We start from the raw sequence: 17271 nt of genomic DNA, 5'->3' as shown, positions 1-17271 counted from the left end.
ACCTCGTATTCGTCTTTCCGCGGAATTGAGCGACCGATCCGGCTTGGCTACGCTGGTATCGAGAGACGCAGAGAGGGTAAGATACACCCATGCTAGGTCTCCGACTTTTTTGTGCACAGCTAAAGAATTAGAGCTCTGTAACTAGATGTCATTGTATCAAGATATCATTGTGTTAGATGGTAACAGATATCTTTGTATTGGATTGTAACGTAACTTGTTAACACCTGTACTTTGCTAGCATATAAGAAGTAAACAATAGCCTTTTGTAACCACACGCTTATAACTGTAGCTTAATAAACTTGTAACTAGTTAAGCTCTGAGCCTGACCCTGTTATCCTTTTGTCACTGCAACACAGCCGGCACAACAAAAAGAATTTTAACCGTTTGGCTACTACAGCCTGGCCGTGGGTGAGAGTGCTAGGAGCTGCCTGCTCTAACAGTAGAAAACTGAGTTGTTTAGGACCCAGGGGAATACCTCACCGCACATTACCTGGCCACTGGCTAACAAGTGCCCACTACGTTTTTTCGCCCCCTTCCAGGTTTATCCAGTTCTGCCTCCATATACCCACCAGTGTGGTGAAGTGCAGCCACTGTCTAGCCCCTCACTTCAGGACAAGCCAGAGTCTGTAAAAGCTACTCTTTTTTCTGTGGCTAGGTGCAGTGTCGGGAGGGGAGGAACTCAGGGCTGCCCACCAGTCTGGATCCTGGCCCAGGGACTCTCTGGCAGAAGCCTTGTCCTGACCTCCTCCTGTCTCCCTTTGTTGCCTCTCACTTCCTGGGCCACTTCTCCAGTGACCCCTTTGCACCTTCCTGGCCTTTGTATCAGGAATAACAGTCTGGAAGGTGTCAGGCTGGAGCCTCTCTCTAGCCTGCCCCGCACCGCTCTGTCCAAGTTGCTTTCTCTTACTGGGAGCTAGTCCCTCATCCCCCTTAGTCAAGACCTCAGCTGACTCTGCTCTGCTGAGCAGCTCCTTATATACAAGGCTGCTCCAGCAAACTTCACTCTGACTAGCTCTCTCTAATTGGTTAGGGTGCTGTGCAGGCTCCCTTCAGCCTGCTTTAACCCCTTCCTTGTAAGAGTGCGGCAGCTACCCAACTACAGAAGGATAGATGAGAAGAACACATATGCTCTCCCTTTGACTCCTTCACACTCTCTCCTAGAGCCCTGTAGTCACTGTTAACCTGTTCAGATGTGGCTGGAACTTGGAGGAGTTCAGGGACATGTACATAGGCAAAGATTCCTCTAATGCTTAGCCACAAAGTTGCAAGAGAGAGGATTTACCTTATTCTCTGTGAAAATCTTTGTTAAGGAGCAGTAAGTGAGCAGTAAGTGCAAAGGGTGTAAAGCACGAACTGTCTCTAATCCCTCCCTTCAGACTAAGCAATCAGTGTGACTATAGCCAGTGTCCTGCCCAGAAGCAGATATAGAGGCACATATATGGCTTCATTCAACCTTAATGTTCTGCTATAGCAGAGAAGTACAAAAGAAATATGATCTGAAACTCCATGCTTTCCTACATCCCTCCTACAGGCCCTTTCTAGCTTTAAGAGATAAGTGCCAAACTTTCTTACAAGGAATTTTTCATGTCCTGAAATAAGGGGCAGTAGAAGCAGCAGCTCCTCAAGTCAAAAGGATGTTAAGGTTTTTCTCTTTTCTTCATACAGCAAGAGGAGTCTGGGCTCAAGGAATCAGTCTGGTATATATTTTGCTTGGCTTCAGGTTCACTTGCCATTCAAGAGCCTCCCTCCCATCCAAAATAAATAAATAAACAAACATAAGTAAATAAATAAATCAAATAAAAATCTTTGGTTCTGAAACTTAGATGATACTGTTTTGGTTTTTGAGCTCTTTAACTTCACCTGAATTTCCCTAATGTTTGACAATAAGCTCAACTTCTTTTTACAAGCAGTTTGTAAAGTAATGTCTTCTAATAGGTGCTGTTTTGTATTGGATCTCTGCAGTGAAAGGATAAATTTTGAGTTTGGGGCATGGGACCTGCCTCACATTGGACAACAGGAGGGAGAGCTGTGCCAGGGGTTGGGGATGGTTAGAAAAAATATGAAGGAGAAGAAAGGTAGGGAAGCCATACCTTTTTTGATGGGCTTGAAGAGTCACTGTTAACCTATGAGACCAGAAAATGTTATTTTTTCACCTGATGGGATTCACAGAGGTAGTTGACCTGTGTGGTCCTTTCCTGCATCATATGGTATACAGATAGCTCCTAAAACTGTGGGTGTTGCCCCCAGAGGATTGTGTCAAGTCTTTGACCACGTGCCATGAGGGGTGGGGAAGGAGCGCCACACAGCCCTGCTCCAGCCCTAGCCCCAGCCGCAGCTTGGCTGCAGTTTCACTCCTGTCTGCCGTTCCCGTCCCTGCTCCGGTCCCTTACTGCAGCTCTGCCCCTGCTCCCAGCTGCAGCTCCCGCTCTGCTCCTGGCCACGCTCTGGAAGGGAGAGTGGACAGGTTCTATTACATTTAACAGGAGCCAGTGTGTGTGATAGAGTTTGGGAACTACTGATTTTAACTTTCTTTCCTCTCTTACTTCAGCATAAAATTTACTGTAGTGAAGTTACTTAATTTGAGACCCCAGAGACTCTAAGTGCTTCAAAGCTTTCGTTCTAGTATGTCACAGACATCTGTCTTTTGCTCTTTGAGCATTTTTGTTTAATCTCTCAATCTTGTCATTTAATTTATTAAGTAAATATGCCTGATCCTAAAATAAGCCTTTTAATGGTGTTTGCCAACAATTAAGAGATTTTTGCTGACTTTCTCTTGCGTGACTGAGGACATGAATTGCTCTTGTTATGACACTTTCTTCAAAATTGCCTCTCGGTAACTGATCTACTTGTATTAATAAGTAAATTATCTATCTAAAACATCCTTCTGTTCTGCTGAAAGATTTATTGGCCTTTTTAAAAAATAATCCTTCCTTTGACTGATATAAGACGTGACGGTGGAAGTCAAATTTTTGTTAGCAGAGTCTACAGAAAAGTCACCATGACTGGACACTATCATATTCATTCCTTTGAAAGAGACCAGTTTTAGCAATTGTAACTTAAAAATATATTCACTCGTCTTACAACAAAGCTGATGATTTTTGGTTTTGTTAATTTGTCAAGTTCCAAGAGGATTTCCCTTGTTGAGAATTTACCTCTACTTCTAGACTGAGCTATTCATATTTTATCAACCTGGGGAATTATTGTCCTCCCATATATAGTTTTATTTAATTAGCTATTGGTTTTTGATGGTGCATCTCTGCCATATCTACCGGTATTTTCTACATTTCTTGTTTTTGGGTTTTATTGTATAAATTCCTCACTAAAGTAATCTTTGTCGTCTCAGTCCCAAACCTTTCCTCCTATTAAGGTCTTGAAGTGAATAACTACGTTCTTGATTTTGTTTGTAAATTAATTTGTTCAAGGTAACTTAGCTTTAGTAAAAATATTTTGTTCTTTGATGGCAAAGAGTGTGTGTGTCTCAAACTATGAATGAAGCTACACAGATATTGGGGTCTTCCCATTTTTCAGTGAGACTGTTATAAAACACAAGAATTTATACAACAGAGATAGTCACTCAAAAATCTAGATTGCATGTGCCACTCAAAGTATGTTCCCTAGAGATCAAAGTGATGATATGATTATTTTAACCAATTCTCTAATGATGGCTTTCATCAGTACTAACTGTTGATTTTGTGGAGCCCTGGCATAAAGTGATGAGAGACCATATGTAGTTTCCATACCTACTACGGTTTCACCTACTTATGATCCTATGTAACTGTAAAAATGATCCTATGTAACTTTGGCTACTGGATTTTCCAAAATCTCTGATACCCCAAGTCAGGCAATACTAACACCACTATGATTGCAAAGAGTACGTAGAAGAGTAGTGTTGAAACTAGGATTCTCAAGCGACGATCACCATTAATAATTAATCTGAGTTTTGATCACATTAAACAGTAATAGAATAGCAATTTAAATTTATTGTAAATATTTTGGTGGTTTTTCTACACTTTCAGTTACAACACAGCATGCAAAGTGTACAATGTTCACTTTATAGTCAGAGTACAAATATTTGCACTGTTGAAGCATGTTCTTACTTTCAGGTAACAGCATTATCTCCTGTAAATGTAAATACACTTGCTGGCTTAGTGATTGAACAAGAAGTAGGACCTAATCCACTTGAAGGCTGTAAAACTTTACCTTGTTTGGGTTTTCAGCACACTTAGTAAAAAAACTCCTACATTTCTAAGTTTAATTTTTATGATAGAAATTGTACTACCGTGCTTTTATGAGGCACATGAAAAATACTATCACTTTTACAATCCAAATACTTTAATAAAAGTAATATAAAGTGAGCAATGCATGCTTTGCAGTTTGTGTTGTAAGTGAAATCAATATATTTGAGTTAGTCGCTTGTGTTAACTGCAGTTACTTGACAGCTCAAGTCAAAACCAATGAAACTGCTTACTGTTAAAGTTAAAATTGGCTTTAGTGATGCATCTTAGCGTATTACAAAATGACTACATTTCATTTTGGATAAATGAAAAAGCAATACTTACAGAATTTTGCTATGGAAAAAATGGTGAAAATCGTAAATGAGTAGTGTAGTGTTTTGGTTTCAGAATTTTTAAGCAAACATGAGTATTGGAATTTTTAAAAGTGAAACAATGCTAAGGTGTGTTTTTATAAAATCTTGTTTTTACAACAGCTTATATTTTAGATTATATTTTAAGATGCCTGTCTTTCCACTTAATAAGGACATAAGGAGGAGGAATGACATATAGAAAAAATTTTATCTTAACAGAAAACTTTACAAAGTTTTCTATAAAGTGTCCACTTAATGGCTTACTAAAGATGTGGGTTCATTTGATGTGTATTGATTTATTTGGTATGAATAAGTAGGAGGCAAAGCATTGAAATTTAATCTTTCATGCTAGGTTTAATTATTTTAATGCAGTAAGGTAAATGTACTTAAAATGGGGTGGTTTTTGAGATACAGTGGCAATTGTTTTTAAGACAAAATGTCTAAAGTTTTGTGTTTTCAACAAAATACATGTACCTTGCCTAACACTTTAGATATGTACATGTTGTGCAGGTTATATGCAAAGCTGTAAGTGCCAACAGTAAAATCATCATGGATGATGAAAGTTTTCAGTAATTCCTTCAAGCTCCTTTGTCAACATGTTTTGTTTACACTGTAGGTTTAGCTCATTAGTGTGCTGAAAAAATGGCTTTCTGCTTAAATTACTGATGAATGGAGGCACAAGAGACAGCAGAAAAATACACAAGCTTAATGCAGTGACAGCCTTACAGAAACCTTTTTTTCATTTGCAGCTCTTTAGTGTCATTTTAAGTTCCTGCTACTAGCCAATCAGATTTCTCCTGACTGCTTACATCACTCACAAGCCAGTTCCCTCCAGCTGCGGAGAGCTTCAGTTTGTCTTTTTTTTTTTAAACTAAAATGGAGGCTGGTTTCTTGCCTTAAGGAGTACATTGCCTTTCCTGCTGAAGCCTAGATGTTGACATGTAATAAAACTGGCAGCAGGATGGTGGTTGATGCAGCCAATTCCAATGGGCCTTTTCAGCCTGTGGCCCTTTTACATATTAGAGGTGAGTTATTGTGTGTTTCAGTGAATTGAAACTGTGTGTGGCTGGCTAATAAATGGCTATTGTGATTTTCAGATAAGGAAAGCAGGAAGTCCTCTGTAGCAGAATCTTTTCTGTTTAATGCAGACTCGGTGCAATTGTGGAATATGGAAATGAGTTTTGTATTAAATGATATCTGGAGAATTTTAGAATTTAGCGAAGCATTGCTTGCATAGTTAAAAGCAGGTTTTACTGCTTTCTGCTGTGACTCTCCCATCCCCCTTTCTAGCTGTGTTGATGTCAAAGGATGTGAAGTCACTACCCCAAAAAGGTATGGGGGGGAGGGCAGAGCTAAATTATCAGTACACATATTTTGTGTAGCATATTTTAAGAGTTCAGAGTTCTGCAATGCTTTTTCTATGTGAAAAAAATTGTAATGGCCCTAAAATCAGTATGGAGAATAAATGAACTGGGAAGCCACTGGAAAAATACCCAAACTTTGTAATACCTAGTATTTATTTAAAAAGCACTTCCTCGAAGTGTTTGTGGTTTTGTTGTTGTTGTCTTTTACTTCAGCAGACAAGTTACTGAGTATATGATCTGGGTTTCATAGAGCAGGAATATATTGTAAGTGTACATTTCTTAACATTTCTAAGTCTGAAACAAAAATAGGCATGGTATTCAGATAGAAAAAAAATACATAGCATATCTTGCAATTACTAATAACTGGCATTGCTGTATTTTGATTTGTAAAAGGAGTAAAATACCTCCACAGTTAAATGTGTGGGTTTTTTTTAATGTACAGTTTTAACTCCTTCATGAACCCAAAATATTTATTGGGTACAATGAGGACAACTTGAACAATTGCATTCATCCTTTATCAAAGAAACAGCTGAAATTATACTGCATCAACTAGTCTTTTCAGCTTTTCCTGGCATAAGCTGAATTGTTCAGATGCATACTACATTAAACTCTTTCATTTCTAGCAGCCCTGGTACCGGGAGGTTGCCAGATAGTCAAATATTCTGGATAATAAAGAGGTATACCTAGCAGTGCGTAACACTAAAGAAACACAAGATTAGATACTAAGAAACAAACAGATGTATGCAGAGTACTTTATTTACCAACAACAGTGTTGTAAGCTGTAAATGTATACTGTATTTGCTGCATTTAATTTGTAGTTACATTCATTATACTGTAGTTATGAAAAATATAACTAACATTTACTTAACGTTAAAACGTCAGTTACTTGAGACTTCTGGATAATAGAGTGCTGGTTATGAAAGAGTTTACTGTATACATAAATTTCCTGTACAGTAAACCCTCAATTTTACACGGCCTGATTTAGTAGACTTTGGGAACAATGGGTGTCTGCCAGCCCCCACCGTTGTTTCCGAAGTCTGCTTAATTGGCGCCTGTAAAGTCCTAAATCCTGCTCCCTCACTCTTTCCAAGAAAGAAAGGCAACTTACTGGATTCACCACTTCCAGCTGCCAAACCCTCCACCATGGCCTGGACTGTTGCTGGAGCCACCACATGCCCTTTCACCACAGGTGGGGTGCACATGTGTGCAGACCTCTCTCACATACACCCCAGCCCTGGTGGGAGCTTCTGCAGCAGGGTCATTCCAGCCGTGTGACATGGTCCCTCCAGTGGCTCCTCCTGCATCAGCGGTTCCAGTGAGTCAGGCTTTTTTTGGCAGGGAAAGGAGTAGGATTGGAGGAATCCAGCTGGGGAGGGTGGGGTCAGTAAGCCCTCATATTTAATGGACTTTCAGGTTTAACGGACACCTGTCCCCCTCATTAGTCCCTTAAATTGAGCATTTACTGTATTGAAAACATGTTGCTATAAATACCAAAGAATTCCTGTTGGAAAGCCTGCATCCCTGATTTCGACAGTAGGATGTGGTCTCTAATGGAGAAATAATTCCTTGTGATACCTTTTAAAAGGTTAATAGCACCTGGCTGTGTGAAATGGGATTTGGATGTATTCCAGGAGATCATAATGTTGGCTTGAGGGTTGAGGAGTTCTCTACAGCAGTGGTTTCTCATCCAGAGGTGCACAGAGGTCTTTCAGGGGTATTTCAGATGTGCTAGATATTTAACTAGTTTTACAGCAGGCTGCAGAAAAAGCAAGGGTGAAGTCAGTACAAAGTAAAATTTCATACAATTACTTGTTTATACTGCGCTATATTCTGTACACTGAAATATAAGTTTAGTCTTTATATTCCAATTCATTTATTTTCTATTTATATGGCAAAGATGAGAAGTAAGCAATTTTTCAGTAACAGTGTGACAGTTTTCTGCCTTTTTTTTCCTTGTAAGAAAACAGTTAAGTGAGGTGAATCTTGGGGGTACTTAAGACAAATCAGACTCGTGAAAGGGGTACAGTAGTCTGGAAAGAATGAGAACCACTGTTTTCAAGATATTTTATCCACTGGTTGAGCACAGGGACTCTGCCTCTAATCAAAGGAATATAATCAAAGATAACTGAAGGTAGATAGTCTCCACTTTAAAAAAAGTATACTATGTCAGGTTCCTCTCATTTCTCCAATGTAATTTGCAGAATTTTTTGGTTCACTGAAGCTTAAAAAACTTCAGGTGAATTTTTAAAAAAGCTTCAGCGGTGAGCGTAGCAATTAACATAAGAACATAAGAATGGCCATACTGGGTCAGACCAAAGGTCCATCAAGCCCAGCATCCCATCTGCCGACGGTGGCCAATGCCAGGTGCCCCAGAGAAGGAGAACAGAAGACAATGATCAAGTGATTTATCTCCTGCCATACATCTCCTGCCCTTGTTATGAAGGCTAGGGCACCATACTTTATCCCTGGCTAATAGCCATTTATGGACCTAACCTGCAAAAATTTATCAAGCTCTTTTTTAAACCCTAATAGAGTCCTGGCCTTCACAGCCTCCTCAGGCAAGGAGTTCCACAGGTTGACTGTGCGCTGTGTGAAGAAAAATTTCCTTTTATTAGTTTGAACCTACTACCCATCAATTTCATTTGGTGTCCCCTAGTTCTTGTATTATGGGAAAAGGTAAATAATTTTTCTATATTCACTTTCTCCACACCATTCATGATTTTATATACCTCTATCATATCGCCCCTCAATCGCCTTTTTTCCAAACTGAAAAGTCCCAGTCTCTCTAGCCTCTCCCCATATGGGACCCTTTCCAAGCCCCTAATCATCTTAGTCGCCCTTTTCTGAACCTTTTCTAATGCCAATATATCTTTTTTGAGGTGAGGAGACCACATCTGCACGCAGTACTCGAGATGTGGGCGTACCATAGTTTTATATAGGGGAAGTATGATATCTTTTGTCTTATTATCGATCCCTTTTTTACAGTCCAGTAATCCTAATTTCAGTATCAGATAAATTGATGGAGATTATAATAAAGATTATAATAAAGAACAGAAGTATTTTATGAATGTTTTGTTGGGGAAAAGTCAACATGGCTTTACTAGAGGTGCTCCCCTGTGGATGCTGCTAAGGGAAGAGCTTCCAGCTTGAGTGCAGGTGGCAAGCAGACGAACCTAATGTGGCCTGAATGTGAGCAACATATCTCAAAGATGATCAGTTATGGAAAGGTAACTGTCTTATCTGGGGGAAAAAATGAGCTGTCGTGGCACATTAGAGACTAACATGTTTATTAGGGAATAAATTTGTGGGTAAAACCCACTTCATCCATCAAATGATTTGGAGTGGAAATTACCGACATAGGGTGTGTATACAGGAACACTTATTCTGAATTTATTTGTTGTTCAGGCCAACCAGCCACACTCAGCTGGTCAAATAGCTACATGTGCCTAGTGTGTTATTTGTAAACTAGTGATGCAGCAAACGAAAATCTGGAGATCTGCACATTTAAACTCTTTAGTTGCTTTTTTTTTATTTCCTTAAGGCAACTGCTTAATTCTCATTTCAGTTTATTTGCAAAGTTTTATAATGAAATTATAATTTTTATAGTTTTCTGTAGTTTATAATGAAAAATGTATTCTGTGTCTTGAATACTAATTACCACATCATACTAAAAGCCTTAAAATAAATCAAGTTTAATACTTCTATGGGGCTCTTAACGGTACAAAAATTTGAAGCTATTTCATCAATTTTTATATGATCATCGTCACTGTGAGGAAACCTATGCACCTTCTCCCTAAAGCTAGAAAATTTTAGTTCAGTCATTATAAGTTGTGAAGAAATATAAGAATAATTCACACTTTCTATGTATGAATAGTGGTTAAAACATGTATCCGTTGGTATATTGTTATGGAAGTTCAAATTACAAAACTGTCTCAGTATAGTGAGAAAATTTCATTTGAAACAAAATTGTTAATTTAAATCAACTTCTCACCGTGTCTCTACTAGCAAGTTCTGTCAGAAATTTGGCCTTGTTTTGAAAGAACAGGCGGCGTGTCTACACACAAAATGTGCTCTTTCAACCTGAAATAGAAAGAATGTGGCTCGTCTTCCAGAAGCCTCCTTCTGCTTCTGGATCAGAAAGAGCGTCTTCTTTCAAAAGCTTCTTTTGAGAAAAAAGCAGTCCTCCATGCACCTGATTTTTTTGATCCTTGTCCTGCTCTTTCAAAAGAGCGGGGGCTGTATGGACATTCTCTTTTGAAAGATTAGATCACTCTCTTCGTCTGCTTTTCTGCATGTGGACACATTCCTTAGAAAGAAGTTTGTTTGGAAGAGATCTTCTGGAGGGACTTCTTTCAAAAGATCACTGTAGTGTAGACGTAGCCACTCTGACAAAGCAGATCTTTGCCCGTGAAAGCTTGTGCTCCAAAATATCTGTTAATCTATAAGGTGCCACAGGACTTCTCCTTTGTTTATTTGTTTTTGTAACCACTCTGTTCATGATGTCCATAATAAGGTTGAAAAGCAGCAGTTTTGTGCTTGGCTTCTATTTTTTTGACATTGGATATATAAACCATTTTCCTTATTAATGGAACTACCTGAGTGTTACACTTGAAATATTTTTTTTTTAAATCTTCAATAGTGAATGAAGATTCCTGACACCCAAATTCGAATGCATAAAAGCCAGATAAAAACTGATTTATAATTTCATTTTAGACTCATCTGTTGCTACTGTTGCAGATGTCTGTTTCACTAGAGCAATTTTAAATGAGTAGTTTTATGTTTAGAAGCATTTTTTTAATTTGTACTTTTCTATGAAGCCACCCACTGTGCATCCTTAGAAGACCTGGAAAACCTCATGGCTGTGTTTCTTTTGGTTTCAAGTCAGATTTTTCTAATGCTGATGATGCTTTAAGTGTATCCTGTGCTTCTCCAGGCCATACTGGTCAAGGAGATAGTTTGAAATATTTTCAACATGATTAGGAAATGCCCTGTCTACTGCTTTAGGTATAGTAAATCTTTCTATGAAAAGTGTCTTGGAAATTAACCTTAGATTCTTTCCTTCACTGATTGATAATTTCTCCTCCAAATATTCTTCTGTGCACTACATCTTGAACCTTAGAATCTTGTGCACAAGAGAAATCTAACATTCTTGACTATCTTTTTTTTTTTTTTTTAAAATAAATTGATTACAGGGTTTCCAACTTCCTGCTCTCTCTTCTAATGGAAAGCTGGAACTGTTTGGTGTTGTTTTCACCCCTAATAAATATAGGACTTAAAATGCCTGGTTCACTTGTATGGAATTTTAAGGGACAAATACTACTACTTTGCTTACACCTAACAGAAAATTCCATAGAGGACATATTTTTTTTTGCCTTACTGTTAGATTTCTGGTATCTTTAAAATTTTGTAAACTAAAGCATCTCCAGATTATGATTTGAAGAGGCACAGATTGAACCTTTCTGGTCCAACACTTTCTCAGCTGGAATATTCGTGGTCCAGTGCGATTTTAGTTAACCAAGTGTTCACTTACCATGTGTGGGGCCAAGTTTTGCACAGTCTGGCAAAGTTCCGCCAATCCTGGCTCTTAGTGTTCTGTGCTGTTGTTTAGCTCTAATTTACTCTTAAGTAGTAAGCAAGCAGGGGGAGTATTGGTAATGCTGCTAAGCTTAAGCATATGTCAGTATCGATACAGCAAAAAGTGAAATTGTTGCAGAAATTGGAAAAAGGCACATTGGTACATCTTATGTGAATTTTATAATGTAGGGTCATCTACAGTGTGTGATTCGAAGAAGCAAAAGAATCAAATCGTTAACATTTTTGGTGCAAGTTACGTTAAAAAATACAAGCGTTCATAAGGCACTGAAGAAGAGCAGTGATAGTGCATTTATTCACTGGTTCAGGCTCCTGTGGAACAAAGCTGTTAGCATTTCAGCTGAGGTGGTGATGGCACCATAAAAAATATTGCATAAAGAACTTAACTTGCAGCATGAGTGTGACCATTTGCAAGAATGCCTACAGAAATTTAAAAATGGGCATGGCAGTAGTCCACATTGTGTACAGTGGAAAAAGAAGTGCAGATACAGAAGCTCACATTAAATATGTTGACTAATTTGCACAGTTAGAAAATGGATATTCTGCAGATAGGTAGTCTTCTGAAAATATGCACAGTTGACTTGGTACTGTATTTGAGACAGATTCCTTGATGCAGTAACATTAAACTTTTTCTCAGGAAGGAATTGCCAGTACTCCTTGCTAACACTGGCAGCTGTGCACAGAACTGACATACCTCTCATTAAATCAGTTTTTCTAGATACTCTCCAAAAGACTGATGCTACTATCTGGCAATTGAGCTGCTTGACTTCTCTCTCTCCTCCCTTTTTCATATCATATAGTTCCCAAATTCAACAGGCACATTGATCAGGGAAGGTATTGCTTATACTAACAATGGAAAGGATGGTGTTGCTACGGGGAAGTGAGTTTCTATGGAAGGTACAGCAGACAGGTTGGCAGCTAGTCATGTAAGAAAAGAGAATGGGGCTGGCTACACTAGAAAGTAAAAGAAAGATTTGCTAAAAAAATAATGTGTCCCTCATAAGAAATCAAAGCCCAAAAAGCCTACTGGCATTTCTCAATAATTTTACTGTAAATTAGATAAAGCCCCTGAAATGAATGCTAGCATTTTGCAGGAACCAATGATAAGTTGGGCTCAGATTTTTAAGAGATGAAGTAGTCGGGACATCTGTTTCTATCTCAACCAAGAGTTAACTTAAATGTGTTCTAAGGAAGGAATTTCAGACATTACTTCTGCAGAGTTGTGGACCCTAGTACGGCATACCCCTCCTTCACTTCCCAGTGCATACCCACTCAACACACCCAGAGAAAATGAAAGTTATCAAACAAATTAAGAGAGAAGATTTAAGATATCTGGCTCATTGTAACAAAGAGGAATGGTAGAAATATTGGTTTATAAAACACGTTTTTGCATCAAATCTGTATTTTATATAGTTATTTCACTTAAGCTGACTTTTATTAATGTTTTTAAAATAAACACCAACCCAGAAATAGCATAATTGCATTAGGATCAGAGCTGCGTTCTGGAGAAATTGCTGAAGTGTTTTTCCTTAAATAGCAGAGAATCCTTGGTTTCTAGTCTATAATTTCTTTTGTTTCCAAGACAAGACCAGTTGCATCAAGATTTATCTAAAGAGTATTAGGTCATCAGCTAATGTTCAATGATTGTGTAATTTATGACAGTTGAATTAAATCATGCTCTGTATGTTAGAATAGCCGTAAGATCTGTACAGCAGAGATTTTTAAATGGAGGCAGGGTGGTGGGCCCACTTGGAGGGGCACAGAATATACTCTGCTGGACAAGAAAAGCGGTAGGAGAATAAAATTCAGTGCACACATTTTACCCACAGCAAAGAATAACTAACTAGCAGATCTGATACCTACAGACATATCAGGTCCTCAAGTGATACTCTGACTCTGCATGGAGCTGTGCATTTTCGCAGATTTCTGTTACACTTCCATAGCATTATATAAAAGTTGATGCCATTTGTGTGTTAAAATGTTTGCCACAACACAGTGTGCACATTCAGTTGTAAGCGTAGACCGCCATCGTGATTTTGCTGCTACTTTGAGTAGTGTCCCTAAGGTGTTCCACCCAGGAGTTTATTCATCTCTGTGCTTCAGATTGGAGATATTCTGTAGCAGTGTCCTCTTAGCCTGCATATATGTGATCTGTCTCTAGGTCAGTGTTTCACAATTTTATTTGGCCAAGGAACCCTTTTAAATGCGAAAGAATTTTGCAGAACCCCCTAGTAACAGTCCTATATACAGAGCCGAAAAAGTAGACCACAAATAAGTAAGGATAATAATGAACAAATTCCAAACAAGGTCATGAGATCAAAATTTAGTTTAATTGCACATATTTAAAAACAAAAGTCACATTTAACGTGTACAAAAATAGAGTTAAAAAACTAATGTGCATTATATTGGCAGTTTTTGATGTGAAAAGTGTTTTTTTTCTAGGCAAATTCTTTTTACATTTGGTTTAATACTGAAAAGTTGGATTCGCATATCTGGCATGGCATTCAGTCCATTTCTGTATTTGGCTTTTGTTGCTGCATAATTCAAGAACCCAGTTCGCACAAGTATATGTGGGCCAGGGGTAACAACTGACAAATTACATGTCTTGATAAAGCTAAGTATTCTTTACATAAGCCACCTCAAAATGATCTGTGCTCCCTGGGAGTGAGGATGGGGCTTAATGGTGGTATATAACAGGCGATTGCACCATTGGTTGCGTGCATAGTGACAACATGGTCCCCATTCTCTGGCTAAGCTGGCATTACACGGGGACACTTATCATGGCAAACTCAGATGAAAATTGTTTTTAATAAAATACATAAATACTTAAATAGTAATTTTTTAAGTCATAAAATGTTATTGTAATGGAATTTTCTCAGGGAACCCTTATTTTCACATCACAGACCCTTGGGTTCCTGCCCAACATCGTTTGGCAAACACTGCTTTAGGTTAATTAAGCGTGTGAGCAAATGAGCCTCAATTTTTTCTCAGCCAGCACTGACTGGAGATGGACTACTTAGCCGTCTATTCACAAATACTTTAGATCATGCAAAACAAAAAGCAGTCAAGTAGAACTTTAAAGACTAGCAAAATAGTTTATTAGGGGAGCTTTCGTGGGACAGACCCACTTCTTCAGACCATAGCCAGACCACTGGTCTGGTCTGGCTATGGTCTGAAGAAGTGGATCTGTCCCACGAAAGCTCCCCTAATAAACTATTTTGCTGGTCTGTAAAGTGCTACTTGACTGCTTTTTGTTTTGATAGTGTATAGACTAGCACGGCTTCCTCTCTGTTACTACTTTGGATTATGGTTTCCCAAACTGAGGGGCGTGAAGAAGTTCCAGGGACGGGGGTGGGGGCAGGAGGCGACTCGCCCCTCCCATTATTCCCCCCACCTGAAGAAAGAGCCAGCCTTTGCTTCTGGCTCTCAGCCCCGGCCATTTTACATGGGTGAGCTGGCACAGCTGCTATAAAAAGCAGGCAGCCAGCGAAGACCCATGTGGTGCTAGCTGCCTTCTGCAAAGATGAGTGAGTGTGGGTTGAGGGGGGAGGAGGAGGATGTGGTTAGGTGGGAGGCTGCGGGTGCTTGGATCGGTTGAGGGGGATGGGGATGGGGTAAGAGTAGGAGGCTGGTGGTGCCTGGCTTTGTGGGATGGGAGGGGCTCAGGTGGGCAGCTCACAGGTCTTGTGAGGCTGGGGAGGCCAGCCAGCTTGTGGGGCTCTCAGTGGTTGGGCAGCTGGCCCGACATCTCAGAGGTCAGATATCTCAGGCTGGTGGCTGGCCCCAGCAGTGCGGGGCTGGGATGGCTCAGGCTGGGGGCTGAGCTGGCTGGCAGGCAGGCAGGTGACTGCCCCAGCAGCGTGGGGCTTGGGTAGCTCAGGATGGCAGGCAGGTGGCTGACCCCAGCAGTGTGGGGCTTGGGTGGGCAGCTTGGGCAGCTGTCCTACATCTGGAGTAGGCAGCAGGTGGGCGGGCAGTTGGTCCTGGCAGTGTAGGGCTCAGACAGCCAGCGGGCAGCCAGGTGGCTGGTCCGGGTGATGGGTAGGTGGGTGGGTGGCTGGCCCCAGCAGTGTGGGTCTCAGGCGGTGATGTGGCTGGCATGGGGCTCAGGTAGCTGGCCAGCCAGGGCTGCACCAGGCACCTGCCAGGGGCCAAAAAAAACTATTTGTGCTCATTTATAATTTTAAATAACATTTATATCAAGTTTTTGTGTTTATTTTTAATTACAAATTGAATTTTTTTTGTTAAAAGGGGGTTTGGATGATGGTAGAGGTAGGGGTGTGTGAGAGTTTCTCAAAAATTAAAAGGGGGGCATGATGCCAAGACATTTGGGAGCCACTGCTTTAGATCCTCTTTTTAAAGTGGTTACTGTAATAGTTTGTGGATTTGTGCACATTTTTTAGGTGATGAGGTTCTGTTCTTGATCACCCTTTTAATTAAAATAAGTACTTGTAATAGCTTCTACCCCTTCCCTTTTACCCATTCATCCTGGGTTTTAAAGGTGCTCCTTATGCAAGGATACAACAGCATAATTCCTCACTTGCAAGTTTTCTCACAACTACAATTATGAGCTGAACCCAGTGGTATTCCACATTATATTACACTAATGGTAATCCTGGTGCTTGACTTGTTCGCCACTTACTGAAAATGAAAGACCAGTGCTGCTGCTTCAGGGCAGGTCCTGGACAGCACTCATCAGTGGACACTCTCACATCCTTCTCCCATTCCTTTTGTTGCTAGAAGTCCTTTAGGAAATAGAAAAGGAAAGAGTAAATGTCATATGATGGCTCCCACTTAGCTGAGACAGATGTGGCATCTGTACCTATCACAGATGATGATGTATGTGCTAATTGCACTTCAGCTCATTCCTTGACTTTTGGCACAGAACGGAAGTCAGGCTCTCCATCCCAACCTGCAGACACTCCATTTCAAGGTTTGGCTTCTTCATAGCTCCAACACATAGCTCCTGAGTTCCACACAAGAAGTACTGTTTTCCTCCTCTGTTGCCTTCTCAGGAATGTCCCAGTTTTGGAAATCTGCTGAGCAGCCATCTGGTAGCCTCTACCTATGTTGACAGAACATGTGTTATTGGGGACTCTACTTCCAGTGCTGTTTTGGCTCAACAACATTGTCATCTACACTTGACTTGATTTAGAATCCCCACCCTCCCATGGGGTACTGCTTATCCCCATGGAGCGACCATAGGAAACTATTTCAAAGAGAAAGTTACTCATTCTGTTCAGTAACAGTGGTTCTTTGAGATGTATCCTTATGGGTGCTCCACAACCCAAACCCCTCCCATCTTCCTTAGGGTTACTGAATAAGGACTCTGTGGTAAAAAAGGAGTGGAGGGTGGTTTGCTTGTGCATTATCCTTGGTAATTATCCTTGAGGCAGAACGTGAGGAGGACCAGGTTGCCTGCAGAGGCTGAATGGCCACTGCTACTGGAAAGCTCTGATGAGAAGCATGAGGATGCATAAACACCCACAGTGGAGCACCCATATAGACATACATCCTGAAGAACCTTTGTTACTGCACTGGGTGAATAATTTTCTCCTTTACTCTTATTACAAGGATCATTGGCTCTATTTGAATTAGTACATTGCTGTTTTTAAACTTTTAAAATTAAAGTTGCATTTTTTTAATTTTTTTAAATTGGTATATGTACTCATGCAGTGAGGAGCCATAAATTGTTACAGGAGTGGGTTGCGATCAAATATATCTGTGAAA

At 39.9% G+C, this 17271-nt stretch overlaps 1 protein-coding gene across 5 annotated transcripts in view; it reads left to right on the top strand.

The window, feature by feature from the left end:
• The window catches only part of PPP2R5C (protein phosphatase 2 regulatory subunit B'gamma), a 151790-nt gene that overhangs the window by 32927 nt on the left and 101592 nt on the right, over window positions 1–17271 (top strand). For 3 of the 5 annotated variants that reach the window (XM_074996505.1, XM_074996503.1, XM_074996504.1), the window contains exon 1: window positions 5465–5610. The exons of the other annotated variants lie outside the window; for them this stretch is intronic. In XM_074996505.1, the coding sequence (XP_074852606.1) occupies window positions 5557–5610 (54 nt within the window). In that variant the 5' untranslated portion in view covers window positions 5465–5556. Of the gene's footprint in view, window positions 1–5464; window positions 5611–17271 lie in introns of those variants that run through there. 5 annotated transcript variants of the gene reach the window in all.

This window comes from Carettochelys insculpta, chromosome 6, assembly GCF_033958435.1.
Source record: "Carettochelys insculpta isolate YL-2023 chromosome 6, ASM3395843v1, whole genome shotgun sequence".
Lineage (NCBI taxonomy): Eukaryota > Metazoa > Chordata > Testudines > Carettochelyidae > Carettochelys > Carettochelys insculpta.
The sequence above is the reverse complement of the archived record's forward strand: the minus strand, read 5'-3'. Positions and strand labels throughout refer to the sequence as shown.